Raw genomic sequence first — 14,251 nt, forward strand, 5'->3', positions numbered from 1 at the left:
GATTAACAATGTTTTTCAATAATAATGATTATTAATTTTTACCACGTGTAATGTATATAAATTTTTATTTTTTTATTTTTAAAAAATAATAATTAAATATAAGATATAAATATTTTAAAGTGTAAGTTTGAATGAATAATTAGAATCTTGTAAAATTAAATACAATTAGAATTTTTATTTACAAATTGAATGTTTATAGTAAAAGTAGTTAAAATTATAACTTAAAAATATCTATTTTCATCGATAAAAAAACTTTCAAATATTCATATTTTTATATATATTATAGATAATTAATAACAATATACTATAATATCTATAATAACTATTATTTCTTATTTATTATCTAACATGGGAACTAAGTTACAAGGACTTTAGATATTGGACTTTTGACCTTTCATTAGAAGAACATAGAGATTCTGTGTTAAGTCAATTTAAGTTGTTTTTATAAAGGAATTTTTGAAATAAATGTATTATTAATTTTATATAGGAAGACATGTGAAAAATAATATAAAATCACTTGTAACATATTCAATTACATGTGACTTGACCAGAACGATTCCTTGTGGGGGAAAAGCATGTTTGGAAAGATGTCAAAATTTTTGTCTGCAAAGCAAGGATCATGCGACTGCAAAACGTTTTCATCCTTTTTCTCAGTTTTGACATGGGAAAATGACGGACCATTATACACTAAGTGGGGCCAAAATATGCACAGCTAAAAAGCAACTTGTGTCAATGTGGGTGGTTAACTCAAAAGGTGGGGCACGAATTAGATTAAGATGGGAGTTTAGAAAAATTAAAATAATAATCATGTGTAACGACCGGGGCTATTCTTTAGTTTTGGAAATTAAAATAACAATCCCGTGTTGTTAAAACCATGATTTTGAAAGCAATTGATTTTTTTTATAATTAAAAAAAATTCAAACCCTATTTATTAAATAATAAATTATACATCAACTAACAATTAAATACTCGAATACTTGAAAGCAATTGATTGATCTCTTCGTTATTCAAATAGAATTTTCAGTTACCAAGTATATCCTATGCATTGCAGGGCTGTTCACCATTAACTAAATTTGGAACAGTAATTTTTTTAAAGAAAAAAAGAAGCACCCTTCGGCACAAATGGAAAGTCAAAAGATTCGGAAAAGAGTTTGGTGAAGCCGAAAGCAAGTCCAAAGGATTACGTCTAGTTCTAATGCTGGTTCGATGGTTCCAATTTCCCAACCGTGATCACTACCTTGTCCATTCAATCCAAAGAGAAGAATCGTTTTGAAAGAAATCAGCTTGTTCCAGTTGAAATTAGGGTCCCATGAAAGTTAGGGAGTTAGGCTGAATTTTGTTTGGTATAAATCATGCAACAATACCAGAGGCATAATGTTTTTGTTATGCTGAGAAGGGAAACTGAAAATCCTTTTCTTCAACCTAACAAATCTTTACAAAGGTTTCAATTATGGATGATACATACATTGAATAATGCAAAATAAAATCTCCACCCGTTTTTAAGGTAAGAGAACATATTTATAAAGCAACAATTCCATCTGCAATTCGACCAACCGGATACCAGCCATGCCTAATTCATTTCAAAAGATGAGTAACATGCTTTGCAAGAACGTGCCATTGTTCATGCGGATGGAAAAGGATGACTGCGGAATCCAGAGTTGGGGGTAGGCTCTTACCATTTACGGAATAACATATCATCTGTCATCTTGATGCTTTTGGCAGGATAACTGCAAGGAATGGTCACATCACATCTTGATGAAGCTACTTACCTGCCAATATGAACGTAATTTGCTAAGTTTATGGCTCCTTGAGACAAATTTGCAAGGAGTCTCATACTCCATCAACACTTCATTCTAAAATGATGGCAGAAAAATGCTATATTAGGTCAAAGCATATCATTTAAAAGGTGAATATAAATTAAGAAAAAAGTGAAAAGGAAACAGAAAGAATAGCTATTATTAGGTTGATTGTAAACGCCAGCCAAATAAGACAAACCATAAATTCCATCAATTAGGTTTAGGAAATCTTGAAGGCAGGTTTAATTTTGATGATAATACCCACTGCAGCTTCACAAGAGCCTTACCCAAAAATAGATTCGGGAAATGCATGCGGGTTTATATCATACCAATGTTGAATGCAAACATTTATTAATTCATATTAAGCTCAAAGGAAATGATATTGTGGAGCACTCTCCGTTGCCTGCTTGAAATTACTCTCAATAGCTACTAATACTCTGGAGAAACAGCAGAAACTATTGACTATGATGATAAACATTAACCTCACCCATCTAAAAATGACTTCAAAATGTGTATTTCCATATTGTGTGATGTCCTAGTCCTTTAAGATTTGATGTGACTGCAAGCAGAACTAGTCATCTATAGTTCTCTAAATATGGAATGGAACTGGCAGACGTTTTCTCTCAACAAATTGGTAACACTTCTAACTATTCTCCTTTTCTCTCTGTTTAATTTATATATTTTGTTGTAGGTTAAAGAATTTATTCTCCTTTCTACTTTCTTTCAACCTCCATTCATGGGATTAGAGAAAATAAAAAAAAAAATTCAAAAAATAATCTTCTTTATAAGTTCAATTCAAAAATATCATTTTTTTATAGTTTTAACTATTTTTAGTCAATTTTTGACATGACTTGATAATAATACCCTTTAAACAATTTCAGATAAGTTAAAATCGTTTCAGTTTTCTCTATCCTGCCATCCAGACAAAAATTTTAAAATTAAATCTCGATTTCTCTCTTTGGTCAAATACCGTCTATCTCATCATTCAGAAATGATATCAAGTTCTTTCTTATTTTATTTTATTTTTTTAGATAATAGATCTTGGGGTTCTCAAGGACTATGAATAGCGATTTTGCTCTTCTATGGTGATTGCAGGCAGTATGATGAATTTGGTAATTGGATGCTTTCTGGTGATGACTTGTTTCAAAACTTGTGTTGCGATGGAGATGCCTGTGTTGATGAGTTGGATCAAATTGGTTAAGATGATGGGCTCAGGAAAAAAAAATAGCTGAAGTATGTTTGATGGGTTTTATGGTGGTTCACGGTTTTATTGTATCTGAAATTGGGATGATTGTTAAGTATATTTGCTAAAGATTTTGATTTTTTTTATAAGATTTTTAATTAAAATTGTTCAAAGAATATTTTGTAAAGGGAGTATATTTTGTTTTTGCATAAAAAGAGTGAGCAAGGCCCTATCAATAGGGATTTATTTTGTCTTACTTTGGAGAGTTATGGAGTTTTGTAATTTATTTTTTATGAAATGCATAATTTCATGGCTTAGCAAAAAAAAAAATACGTGTTTTATGTTCTTGAGTTTATTGATTTATTCATAAAATCTCAAAGTTAAAGAATTGAAATTGATTAGACTGATTTTTAAATATTACGAGATTGATTTTTAAGCATTACGTGACTTAATCACTGTGTGACTGATTTTTAGGCATTACGTAATTAATTTTAGACATTACATGACTGATTTTTAGGTATTGTGTGACTAATTTTTAAGTAATGCCTAAGTCACACAATGTCTTACTAACAAGTCACGCAATACCTATCAACTAGTCATGCAATACTTTATCAGAAACTAGTCACATAATGTCTTATTAAAAACTAGTCAAGCAATATCCAAAGTCAGTTACGTAATGCCTATCAACTAGTCATGCAATGCCTTATCAAAACTAGTTACGCAATACCTTATCAAAAACTAGTGACGCAATGCCCAAAATCAGTCACGCAATGCCTTATCAGAAACTAGTCACACAATACCTTATCAAAAACTAGTCACGCAATGCCTAAAATCAATCACGTAATGTTCAAAATCAGTCACGTAATGCCTAAAAACTAGTCACGTAATTTTCAAAAATCACTAAAACTACTGAATTTCATTTAACAAGATCAATAACTTCAAACGATACACCATATTTCATTTAACAATATAATTAACGAATATGAATATTCAAAATGTTCAAAAAAATTTTTTCATATATCAAAAATCATTCTAAAATGATTAAAAATGCTCTAAACGCTCACAGATTTTCTTCGTGTATCAAAAATTACTCCAAAATGCTCAAAATATTTAAACATTTTTCTATCTGATAAAAGATACTCCAGAGATGAATAGTCTGATGAAAAAAGCTTAAAAAATATGAGTCAGTTTGAGATACAGACCTAAACATACTTGACCTGTTAATAAGTTTTGGGTTGAGACGCGGAACCAAATAAATGGATCGATTTATTAAGAGTAATTTTGTCTAAATTTTAATTCTCTTGGCTAAAAACAGTTAAAATTATGAAGAGGTCTATTGTCAGAAACACGTTATACATAAAGCCCATTTAAAAAAAGAAATTTAAAAGAACCCGAAAATAAATTTCATAAATATTTGCACATCTCTGCCAGATACAGAGTGCATGCCATCTAGATTTGTACCAAATAAAACAATCCCTTTTAAAAGAACACTCAAATAATAATAAACTTCAAGGCAATGGGGGCAAAAATCACTTCAACAAAGTGGCAAAACATGCAAGAAGCCAAGAACCCTATGAAACAATGCAAAAAGAAAGACAAAGTTGTTTAAAATTGAGAGTTGAGAATAGCAAGATATAAAATTTAGGCAATTAAGCTCTTCAAAAGCAAGATTTGGCCACCTCCTATAAATTGCCTTATGTGAACAACCAGTAGTACATGCTTCTTTTCTACAAAAGAGAAAAGACTCCATGACAGTTAACATATCACACTCATATACCACAGTCTAATAATAGATCATTATTTCTTCTTTTGATTGGCATGCAAGCCCAACATTACTTGTAACAAAACACAGTGGTGGAGCAAAGTGAAAGAGAAAACAATGTCACCTTACATACACGGCCAAGAAAAAAAGCTCACTCATGGCATTCAAGTCCATGGCCACTTAGCATCTCTCCATACAAACAATCGTTCCCCATGATTTCTCTCAGCCACAATTCCTGGACAACTTCCTCCAACCTGCATGAATTCATCTTTCTTCTCTCCCACTGCTCGACAGCATTGCAGTTTTCTATCATGCTTCAAAGCTTCCTCCCTGTATGATGGGTTAGTGTACCTTGGGTGTTGTATGAAAGGCACATTTTTCCACCATAGCTTTATAGCCTGAAAAACATGGTAATTGGGAATGAACACCTAATAAATTCTAAAGCATCTAGCAAATATATTTTAGTCCAAGCTCCGGTAGAATGAGTTGACAGGGTGTACATTCCTAATGGCAACTGTAAAACCAATAGTCACTCAGGCTCGGGGACATATCCAGGTAAAACGGAGACAAGTTGCATAAGTAATAAACTAATCTCAACATTATAAGCAACTTGTTATTTAGCAGGTAAAATTAAACTTTATGTTACAGCCTCCAAAATGCATATTATTTACCACACAAGACGCCAGTTGAGATAGCTTATACAGTGTTAGGTATTGCAATTTTTATGCTGATATATCAACTTGGCACTTAGATGAAACTGGGTATGACAGTGCAGCAGGGTTGCGACCCAGGAGAGAGTCCCGAGGCACCGAGTTAAGGGTGTAAACTTGACATTTAGTAGGTTAGTTGATATAAAAAACATCATACTCATAAGGTTTTAAAGAATTAAGGTTCAAATAAACAAGTGTTTATGCTTGAGAGTAGTGAGTATGATCCTCTTTCATAATTGAAAGAAGCAGTGTTCTATCTTTATACCAATTGGTTTTTTTAATAAATAATCTGTCATTTTCTCAAATAACCCTAGCATTGGGTTCAGTTTAGTAAACTTTCAAGTGATACTCTAAAAGATTACAATCAACTTGTTCTGTTCCTGTCACTTTTTTTGCTATCAACAGAATACAGCTAACACGAAGGTTTCAGACCAAAAGCAGGCAAACTGATATGCTATTCCATTTCGATAATGTTTTCTTGAAAGAAAAAGGAATATGTAAAAATAAGAAATCAAACTACCCTGTAAAATTCGCTAGACTGATTTAGAGTATGAATAGGTCTCAAGGTAGACACTACCAACAAAGAAAAATAAAAGCTCATAAAATGATGGTAAATAGGCTGAAAATACTTTTTCTATCTACATAATTGCCTGAAGCAGTGGAGAGTTAAGTGAGATAAGTCCGAACTCAGATCAAGCACCCAACCCAGACCAAAGATCAGAACTTTTTAGTTCCACTTACATGCCAATATATCCATAAGGCAACCTTATGAGGCATCAACCAGAAAAATAGTGCATGATCATGCACCAATGCTGGGGAGATTCTTTTAGCTTTCAAGGTAGCCAGAAAATAGTCACCAAGCTCGGGGTGTTGGACAGAAATTGCAACTAGTAAATTATCCCCAGGAGCATTTACTTTAACACTCCAATTCCCACGCATATCCTGCACATTTTTTCAAAGATCCTAACTTGTTTTGGAGAAGACACTTTTCTCAATAAAACAAATAATGAAACAAGCATTCCAAGAATGTTGCATGATAAAATCAATGTCAAGATAAACCATAAGAGAAACCACATCTTCTCAAATATCTAGAACATATACATAAATTATTCACCATATTTATACATCCAAGCTGGAAATAAAATTTCAAAGAGCAATTTGGCATCACTTATTTATAAATCCAAAATTGAAAATCACTGAAATACTACTATCAATCATTATGAGATGTAAACCTTAGCAAACTCTATTTTAATAGATCTACGTATACCCATCCTGGTCCTAATCCATGCAGTTCTAGCATATAATTTTTTTTTTCTCTTTATTCAGTCAGAAGATAATGAGCTGCCCCTGGACCTATCTGCATTTTAATAATACTAACAAACTCATAACCACACATGATAAATACGCCCATGCTTAATTTTCTTTTCGACCAAGCTTAAGCTTGAATTCAGCTTGTACATGGTAAATTGTCAAGTGGAGCACAAAACAACACTATTGTTTGGGTTGTTGCCTCATTTGCATTCATAAATCCCCATCCCCCATACCCACAAACGGAGCAAACTTCTAAATTGATTTAGCTAAGGATGATTTAGCTAAGGATAGTGTCAACTCGTGAAATTGATTTAGCTAAGGATGATTAATTTACAAAAAATAAGGCATTTAGATGGGCACTTACCATAAAAGGGCTCACATGCAATGGTTTGGCCACTAAATCAGAATTTGGGTCCAAGACAAACCTAACCCTTTCGCCCCACGGTGTATTTGTTACCTAAAACAATAAATCAACAGCAATGTCAGCAAACACCCTAGTAGAATGCAGCTAAGCATACAAAAATACAACTTTTTTTTCATCCCTAAGTATACAATACAACTTCTAGTCATATTTTGATCAGTTCTATTACTAAGTTAGACTAGCTACTTTCTTTTTCAAGTTTTACAAAAGTTTCCAATTAGGTGCAAATTCAACGCAGAAAATACAGACCTCAGCAATGCACTTCTTCAAAAGCTTAGTGGATCCCTCCAAATCATAGCAATAATATAAACTCAATGGATTTTGTTCATATCCCACGCTTGGAGGAATTGTTAGTAGAAAACTGTCACAGTATTAATTCATTTCATAAATTTTTTTCAAACATTAAGATAAACAAGATAAAATAAAAAAGAAAAAAGGGAAAGAAAATTCAGTAACTCACACTGGGCCGGTGGTTTCGGCAGTCCTACGAGCCTCGTTGGCGGAAAGGTGGTCGGGCGGCGCTTTGGGAGCGTTATCGAGGTCGAAGAGAGCGTAGCGGACAGAGTACCGGAAGGAGTGGCGGACGGGGCGGCGTCGCTCGTGCCATACGGTGCCCTCGTAAAGAGAAACGTGTTCATTTTCGGTTGTGGAGAGTGGAGGCGGGCGGCACTGGCGCGGGAGTAGGAAGCGGAAGGGGAGGAGGAGGGAGAAAGCGAGGGAAGTGAAGAAGGCCGATAGGATAGAGCAAAAGAGATAGAAGATTTCCATTTTCCCGTTAAGTGACGATTGGTGGTTGGAGGTTTACTTTTATTTCGGATTGCATGATTGACGTCATGGCAGCGGCTGATTTTTTTATATATATTAATGCAAACCAATCAAAAGAATTTTCCATAAAAATTTTCTAATGAATTTCATTATTTATAACTGAAATTATTATATAATAAACCGTATGGAATTCTTTAAGATTAAGCGAATTGGTGCATTGTGTGGTTTGATCTGCCACACTTAAACTATCAAATATTTTTAAAAAATTAATTAAAACTAACTAAACATAAAAAACGATCAAACTGATAATTCATAAATTAATTTAATTTTAAATTAATAGATCAAAATTTTATCACTTTTTTAACAAATTATAATATTAAAACTAATAAACTTTATCTATAATTATAAAATATAAAAANTATATAATATTTTATTTTATTATATATATAAAATTAATGACACAACTTATATATTATAATATTTTAATTTTTATATCAAAGTTTGTATAAATAATAACTAATATTATAAAAATTAAGACGATAATTAAAAAAATTATTAAGTGTAATCATATATATAAAGTAAGTTATGGTAATACTTATGTATAAATTAAATATAATTATATCTATAATATATTACTTTATTATGTATGTATGAAATTAATGACACAATTTATATGTTATAATATTTTATATCAAAGTTTGTATAAATAATAACTAATTATAAATAATATATTATAAAAACTAAAGTGATAATTAATAAGGTTATTAAGTATAATCATATAAATAAAATTTATTATAAGTTATAGTAATATTTATATATAAATTATATATATAATGTTTATACAATTATATATATTTATATATATTAATAACATTTTATATTACGAAACATTATTAAAGTGTAATAATTATAACATATTAATATGTAGGATATTTATCATTATATATTATAATACTAACATATAAATTGTAATATTTAAAATATATAACTTGTAAGTTTATATTAATAAAAAATTATAAATAAATATATATAGCTAAAATTAAATTGTTATGATTTGATTTGTATTCTTACATATAATAAACTAATATATTTTAAATATATTATTAATTAAGTTTACTATCAATTCTTCTTAATATATATATAAAATATTATATAAAAAATTTTTTTTAGTGAATTGGTCTAAAAATTTTAAAATCGAGAATTGACCAAAAAAACCAATTGGACTAAATATTTTGAACCAATTGATCTAATGAATCAATTAAATAGACTCATTTTACCTAAATCATATTTAATTTTACTTACCTGTAACTCTTTATACGAGCCAGCAGCTTCTTCTTCAATTCAAGAGGGCCTCCGCCCAAAACAAGCTTTGCACTATTCAACTCCAAAACAATGATGATAGTCCAATTTTTCACGCATAATTTTTCCTTGTTTTACATACATCAATCATATTTATTGCTACACGAGTTTCACTCTGTTATTCACGTATAATATGTATCACTCCATTTTATTCGGACTGCTTAACGAAAATTTGAATAAATATAACCAATTTAAATATTTATTTTTATTTTTTAAAAAAGTTTGGATTAATGTCATTTTAGGCTTTAAACTTAATTTGTTCAATGGACTTGGAATACAATTTGTTATTTGGGTCCAAAGCCCAACTTATTAATGGGGTTTAAAAGCTCTCAAGGGTTAATACTTAACAGGCCATTTGGGCCTTGGACAATCTTGAAAAATCACACTAATAAAAAATAAATGAAATAAAAATTAAAAAAATAATAATAATACAAATCATGCCCTAAGGTCAAAATCAGTGCACCTGTCGAAGGCGTTATCTTCTAAAAAGTCAAATGCCAATATTGTTGGAAGTTTTCGCACAGTGCTCAACATGCTGACGGAAAATTTTTTTACCGTCAAACTATTGGAACTTTAAAGGTTAATATTGGAACTTTACTGAACTATGGTAATTGGATGTATTAGGGAGCATTTGTGTAGGGATTTGTCAAAATAGTATAATACTCCATCACTTTGATAAAAAAAAAAAATCAAATTGGATGCATTAGGGTTAGAGGTTAAGAAACTTTGAAAGATCTTACATTATCATCCCATTCTCATGGGAATCTTTGCATCTATTGACATGGTTCAATAAACTAAATCACCTAAATTCTTATTTGTTATTGTTTTAAAAAAATAAAGCTAAAAGAAATATATTATAAATCTTTTAAATTAGAACATGAATAGCAATCCTTCTATTCCATTTGCTTTTTTCATGACAAAAGAATTTTACTAAACAAAAACCAATTTATTTTTCTAATAAAAAAAAAGGAAAAGAGGAGAAGAAGAATGAATCAATAATGGATCTTTGTACTTAGAAATTGTGAGCTCAGGAGCACCAGATGACTGCCCTACTAGAAACTAATTTCAACCACATTAACGAGCTGCTGGTTAGGGTTGTTAGTTGGTCTAAGGACCTGGTGGGTCACCAAACGATACACGTCATACACAAACCAGAAAAACCACACGCTCTGTTATCTTACACCCTCAATTTCATCGAATCGAATCTCCCCACGTTTTGCAAAGGAGGGCAATTTCGTAACCCAACTTCCTTTTTCCACCCTCGTGTCCGCAATCCATTCGAACATGTTGAAACGTCACAGGTGAGCATCAATACCGAAGCAAATAGTCGTCGATGAAAACGAAGCCCTTTTAAGGTGTGGTGGCTCGCTCTCTTGGCACTTGAAATAAATCGCCCAACGTAAACTAAAAATTAATAAAAGACCCTCAAATTCTCCGCCCATTTCGATTTCCTTTTCACGTATAAATTTCCACTCTCCCTCTTAAATCCATTTCCATTTCCATTTCCTTTTCTTTGAAATTAAATTTCATTTTTCATTATCTTTTTGTTTTTCGCGGGTGCAAATCCAATGGCCGCGATCTTCCAAGGAGTTGGAGCTGCTGCAGCTTTATCGTCGTCACCGTCCAATTCTTTTGATTCCAAGAAGTTGCTTTTCTCTCCTCGTAGATCCTTCTCCGGTTCGCTGCACTCAATTTTTTCTTCGATTTTCTACTGGTTTCGTTTCTTTCTTTTTTAGTTAATTTTCTTTTTGAAATTTGATTTGATGCAGTGAAGAAAGGGGCGAGCGTTGTTGTGGTCAGATCTGATGGAAACGTGAACTTGGATTTGAACCCTAGAGGTCGAAGGGCTCAGCAATTGATTGCCAATGCAGTTGCTGTAATGATTCTCCCTTTTCTCTTTCATTTTACATTTTGAATTTTTTTTTATTTTGTGTTGTTACTAAATTTGATTGTATTTTGTTAATGTTTCAGACCAAGGCTGACAGCTCTGCAACTTCTTCATCTTCAAAACCAGGGTATGATTCTAATTTCGATTTAAAGCTAGCTTTCGAATTAGTGTTGCATTGTAGTCCGCTGCTCAATTTTGTCTTTAAAGATATGATTTTTATGAAAGTAAAAGGCAAGTAGTTAAAATAACAACTAAATTGTGTTTTAGTGTCTGGTGGCGATATGAAATATGTTGATTTTAGTACTACATTATTAGCATTGGTTGGCAAATGTTGTTAAAAACTTCGCTGTCTAATGATATTCCTTGAAGATAACATCAAAATCTTTTATTTTTTGTTCTGTTGTTTTTTTTTTTAGATTTTTATGTATTTTGGTTTTCTAATCAGATTTCTCCATGGGCATATTTGACTCAAATGCTGCTTCTTTATTAGGTTTAATCACATAATTCTCACATGTATCTTATTCTTCAGACTTTTTAAATACAAGTCTGAGAGATACCATTGATACCATAGTTTCTAGCACGTGTGAGGAATGTGTGTGCTTAGATAATTTCCTGTTTGAGATGCATGCTTAACAAAGTCTTTAACCTCATGTTGTGGTGTAAGGTTTGTGCATTTGATTCCATTCACCCCTTTGTGAAATCAATGCTGTCTTTCATAAGTGAACTATTTGTTGGTATCGCTATGTTGTAGTTTGCTTACTCTTTTTCATTCATGCCTTTGTTTTGACAAGCATTGTTCTTCGCTGTTGTAATCCTGCAAGTTTTAGTGCAGTTACTGAGCTATCGCAGACCTGTTTTCCTTTTATTGTTGTCAAATAAGATGCCAAATGTGCATTGTTTACAAAATATATTTCTTGATCCATGTTTCTTTTTCCATTTAGTTACTTCTACATTATTTCCGAAACATGTAATTTTTTCTTGTTATCAAGTAACAGTAACAAGATTGCATATACTTAAAATGGTTTCAAATGAAATTCAAATAAAATTCATTTCTAAAGGAAAACCTCATTGCTTATTTCCACTGACGATAAGGAAGTTTTTCTCCTTTAGTTAGTAGCAAAGTTTTTGGTTATAACCTTATAGGAAAGGGCTGTGTGTGTGGTTTTATATGTGTCAAATGTGAGTGAAAAGGGCATCAGTTGAGTGTTGGATGTATGTATGTGTTGGTGTATAATGTCTCTGTTTTTGTGTGTTGCAATGGCATAATATTGCATCATCAAATTTCTGCATTCATACTTGTTTGCATTATCATGTCTTTTGTTTTTTCTATTTTCTTTTAGGAAAAATGTTAGCACTATCATGTCAATATCACTTATCGGTATTGAATTTAACTAGATCATTATTTTATTGCCAGACATGAGCTTTTACTCTTTGAGGCTTTACGAGAGGGCTTGGAAGAAGAAATGGAGAGGGATCCCTCTGTATGTGTCATGGGTGAAGATGTGGGTCACTATGGAGGCTCATACAAAGTGACCAAAGGACTGGCTACAAAGTTTGGGGACCTTAGGGTGCTTGACACCCCTATTGCTGAGAACTCCTTCACTGGCATGGGAATTGGAGCTGCTATGACTGGTCTGAGACCAGTTGTTGAGGGTATGAACATGGGATTTCTCCTCCTTGCTTTTAATCAGATCTCCAATAACTGTGGTATGCTTCATTATACATCTGGTGGTCAGTTTACCATTCCCATAGTTATTCGTGGACCTGGTGGTGTTGGACGTCAACTGGGGGCTGAGCACTCTCAACGCCTTGAGTCATATTTTCAATCAATCCCTGGAATCCAAATGGTTGCGTGCTCAACCCCTTACAATGCCAAGGGCTTAATGAAGGCCGCGATCAGAAGCGAGAACCCTGTTATACTTTTTGAGCATGTTTTGCTTTACAACCTCAAGGAGAGAATTCCAGATGAAGATTATATCTGTAATCTTGAGGAAGCTGAGATGGTAAGGCCTGGAGAACATGTCACTATTCTAACCTATTCACGGATGAGGTATCATGTGATGCAGGCTGCAAAAACTTTGGTGAACAAGGGTTATGATCCTGAAGTAATTGATATTAGGTCTCTGAAACCATTTGATCTTTACACTATTGGGAACTCAGTCAAGAAGACACATCGTGTTCTTATTGTGGAGGAGTGCATGCGGACTGGTGGTATTGGTGCTAGCTTGACTGCTGCCATCAATGAGAATTTCCTTGATTATTTGGATGCTCCAATTATGTGCTTATCTTCACAGGATGTGCCAACACCATACGCCGGAACATTGGAGGAATGGACTGTTGTTCAGCCAGCTCAGATTGTGACAGCCGTTGAGCAGCTCTGTCATTAGTTGCAACAGCAGAAATAGTGACGGCATAATTGAAGTTTTGTTACTTTTGTTATGTTTATTTCTAAACAAGTTCTCTCGCAACCTTGTTTTTGAAATCTAATTTCTGTTTGTTAGCAATTTGTGTTAGTTAAATCTTGCAAAAGTTCATCGAGTTGAGGCCTTCTGTTTGATCCAGTTCTTTCTTCACTGAAATGGCAAGTGAGATCTTGTTTCAGCAATAGTTACAGGTAGAGTACTGGAAAATAACTCTCCACTTCCAGTTGCTCTGTCACATTACTAGTGAGATAAGCCATGTAATTCATTTTGTCTATTTTTTCCTTATGGAATGTGGTGTGGCAAAATAATCTCAGTTATTTATATCTTTTTATTATTGTCTTTAAATTGCAGTGGTTATCACTTTCAAAAGTAATCACCTCGTGGCGGCATTCTAACTTCTGAGTTGTCTGCTCAGGTTTCTTTTATTGGGCCAACATCTAAACTGGGCTCTTTTATAGAGTTTTGATTTGAGCAGAAGCTAACTCATGCTTAATATTGTTGGTTCTTTTTCGTTTTTAGGTACTTAACCGAGGGTTCTCTGTCCATGCTAAGAGAACCCTACTCGATTATATAAGATCAATGAGAAGCTGATCGTGATGTTTTTGTAGATTGGGGTGAACCTTAATGTGAATC

At 32.6% G+C, this 14,251-nt stretch overlaps 2 protein-coding genes and 1 long non-coding RNA gene across 4 annotated transcripts; 1 reads left to right on the top strand and 2 right to left on the bottom strand.

The window, feature by feature from the left end:
* On the bottom strand, window positions 1,390–1,893 carry LOC108662479. The gene is made up of 2 exons (XR_001928343.1): window positions 1,677–1,893; window positions 1,390–1,570 (listed from the first exon to the last, which is right to left on the bottom strand). It is a non-coding gene; the product is annotated as an uncharacterized LOC108662479 (long non-coding RNA).
* Window positions 4,620–7,988, bottom strand: LOC18596483. Of its 2 annotated transcripts, XM_018123967.1 has the most exons (5): window positions 7,644–7,986; window positions 7,433–7,544; window positions 7,127–7,219; window positions 6,193–6,393; window positions 4,620–5,139 (listed from the first exon to the last, which is right to left on the bottom strand). In XM_018123967.1, exons 1-5 carry the CDS (start codon window positions 7,949–7,951, stop codon window positions 4,906–4,908), a joined length of 948 nt encoding a protein of 315 aa, XP_017979456.1. In that variant the 5' UTR covers window positions 7,952–7,986; the 3' UTR covers window positions 4,620–4,905. The 2 variants fall into 2 exon arrangements, with proteins under 2 accessions (XP_017979456.1, XP_007025054.2); XM_007024992.2 differs by lacking the exon at window positions 6,193–6,393 and having other exon boundaries at window positions 7,644–7,988.
* Window positions 10,670–13,955, top strand: LOC18596485 (pyruvate dehydrogenase E1 component subunit beta-3, chloroplastic). Its single transcript, XM_018123843.1, has 4 exons — window positions 10,670–10,984; window positions 11,077–11,183; window positions 11,279–11,322; window positions 12,610–13,955. Exons 1-4 carry the CDS (start codon window positions 10,876–10,878, stop codon window positions 13,580–13,582), a joined length of 1,233 nt encoding a protein of 410 aa, XP_017979332.1. The 5' UTR covers window positions 10,670–10,875; the 3' UTR covers window positions 13,583–13,955.

This window comes from Theobroma cacao, chromosome 6 (genome assembly GCF_000208745.1).
Source record: "Theobroma cacao cultivar B97-61/B2 chromosome 6, Criollo_cocoa_genome_V2, whole genome shotgun sequence".
Classification (NCBI taxonomy): domain Eukaryota; kingdom Viridiplantae; phylum Streptophyta; class Magnoliopsida; order Malvales; family Malvaceae; genus Theobroma; species Theobroma cacao.

Excerpts from the sequence above, each read along its gene's own strand:
- LOC18596485 (XM_018123843.1), top strand. The coding sequence starts at position 10,876 with ATGGCCGCGATCTTCCAAGGAGTTGGAGCTGCTGCAGCTTTATCGTCG. Across the intron at positions 10,985-11,076 it reads TCCTCGTAGATCCTTCTCCG|TGAAGAAAGGGGCGAGCGTT; the intron begins GTTCGCTGCACT and ends GATTTGATGCAG. Across the intron at positions 11,323-12,609 it reads TCTTCATCTTCAAAACCAGG|ACATGAGCTTTTACTCTTTG; the intron begins GTATGATTCTAA and ends TTTTATTGCCAG.
- LOC18596483 (XM_018123967.1), bottom strand. The coding sequence starts at position 7,951 with ATGGAAATCTTCTATCTCTTTTGCTCTATCCTATCGGCCTTCTTCACT. Across the intron at positions 7,220-7,432 it reads TGAAGAAGTGCATTGCTGAG|GTAACAAATACACCGTGGGG; the intron begins GTCTGTATTTTC and ends TTATTGTTTTAG. Across the intron at positions 6,394-7,126 it reads TGCATGTGAGCCCTTTTATG|GATATGCGTGGGAATTGGAG; the intron begins GTAAGTGCCCAT and ends AAAAATGTGCAG.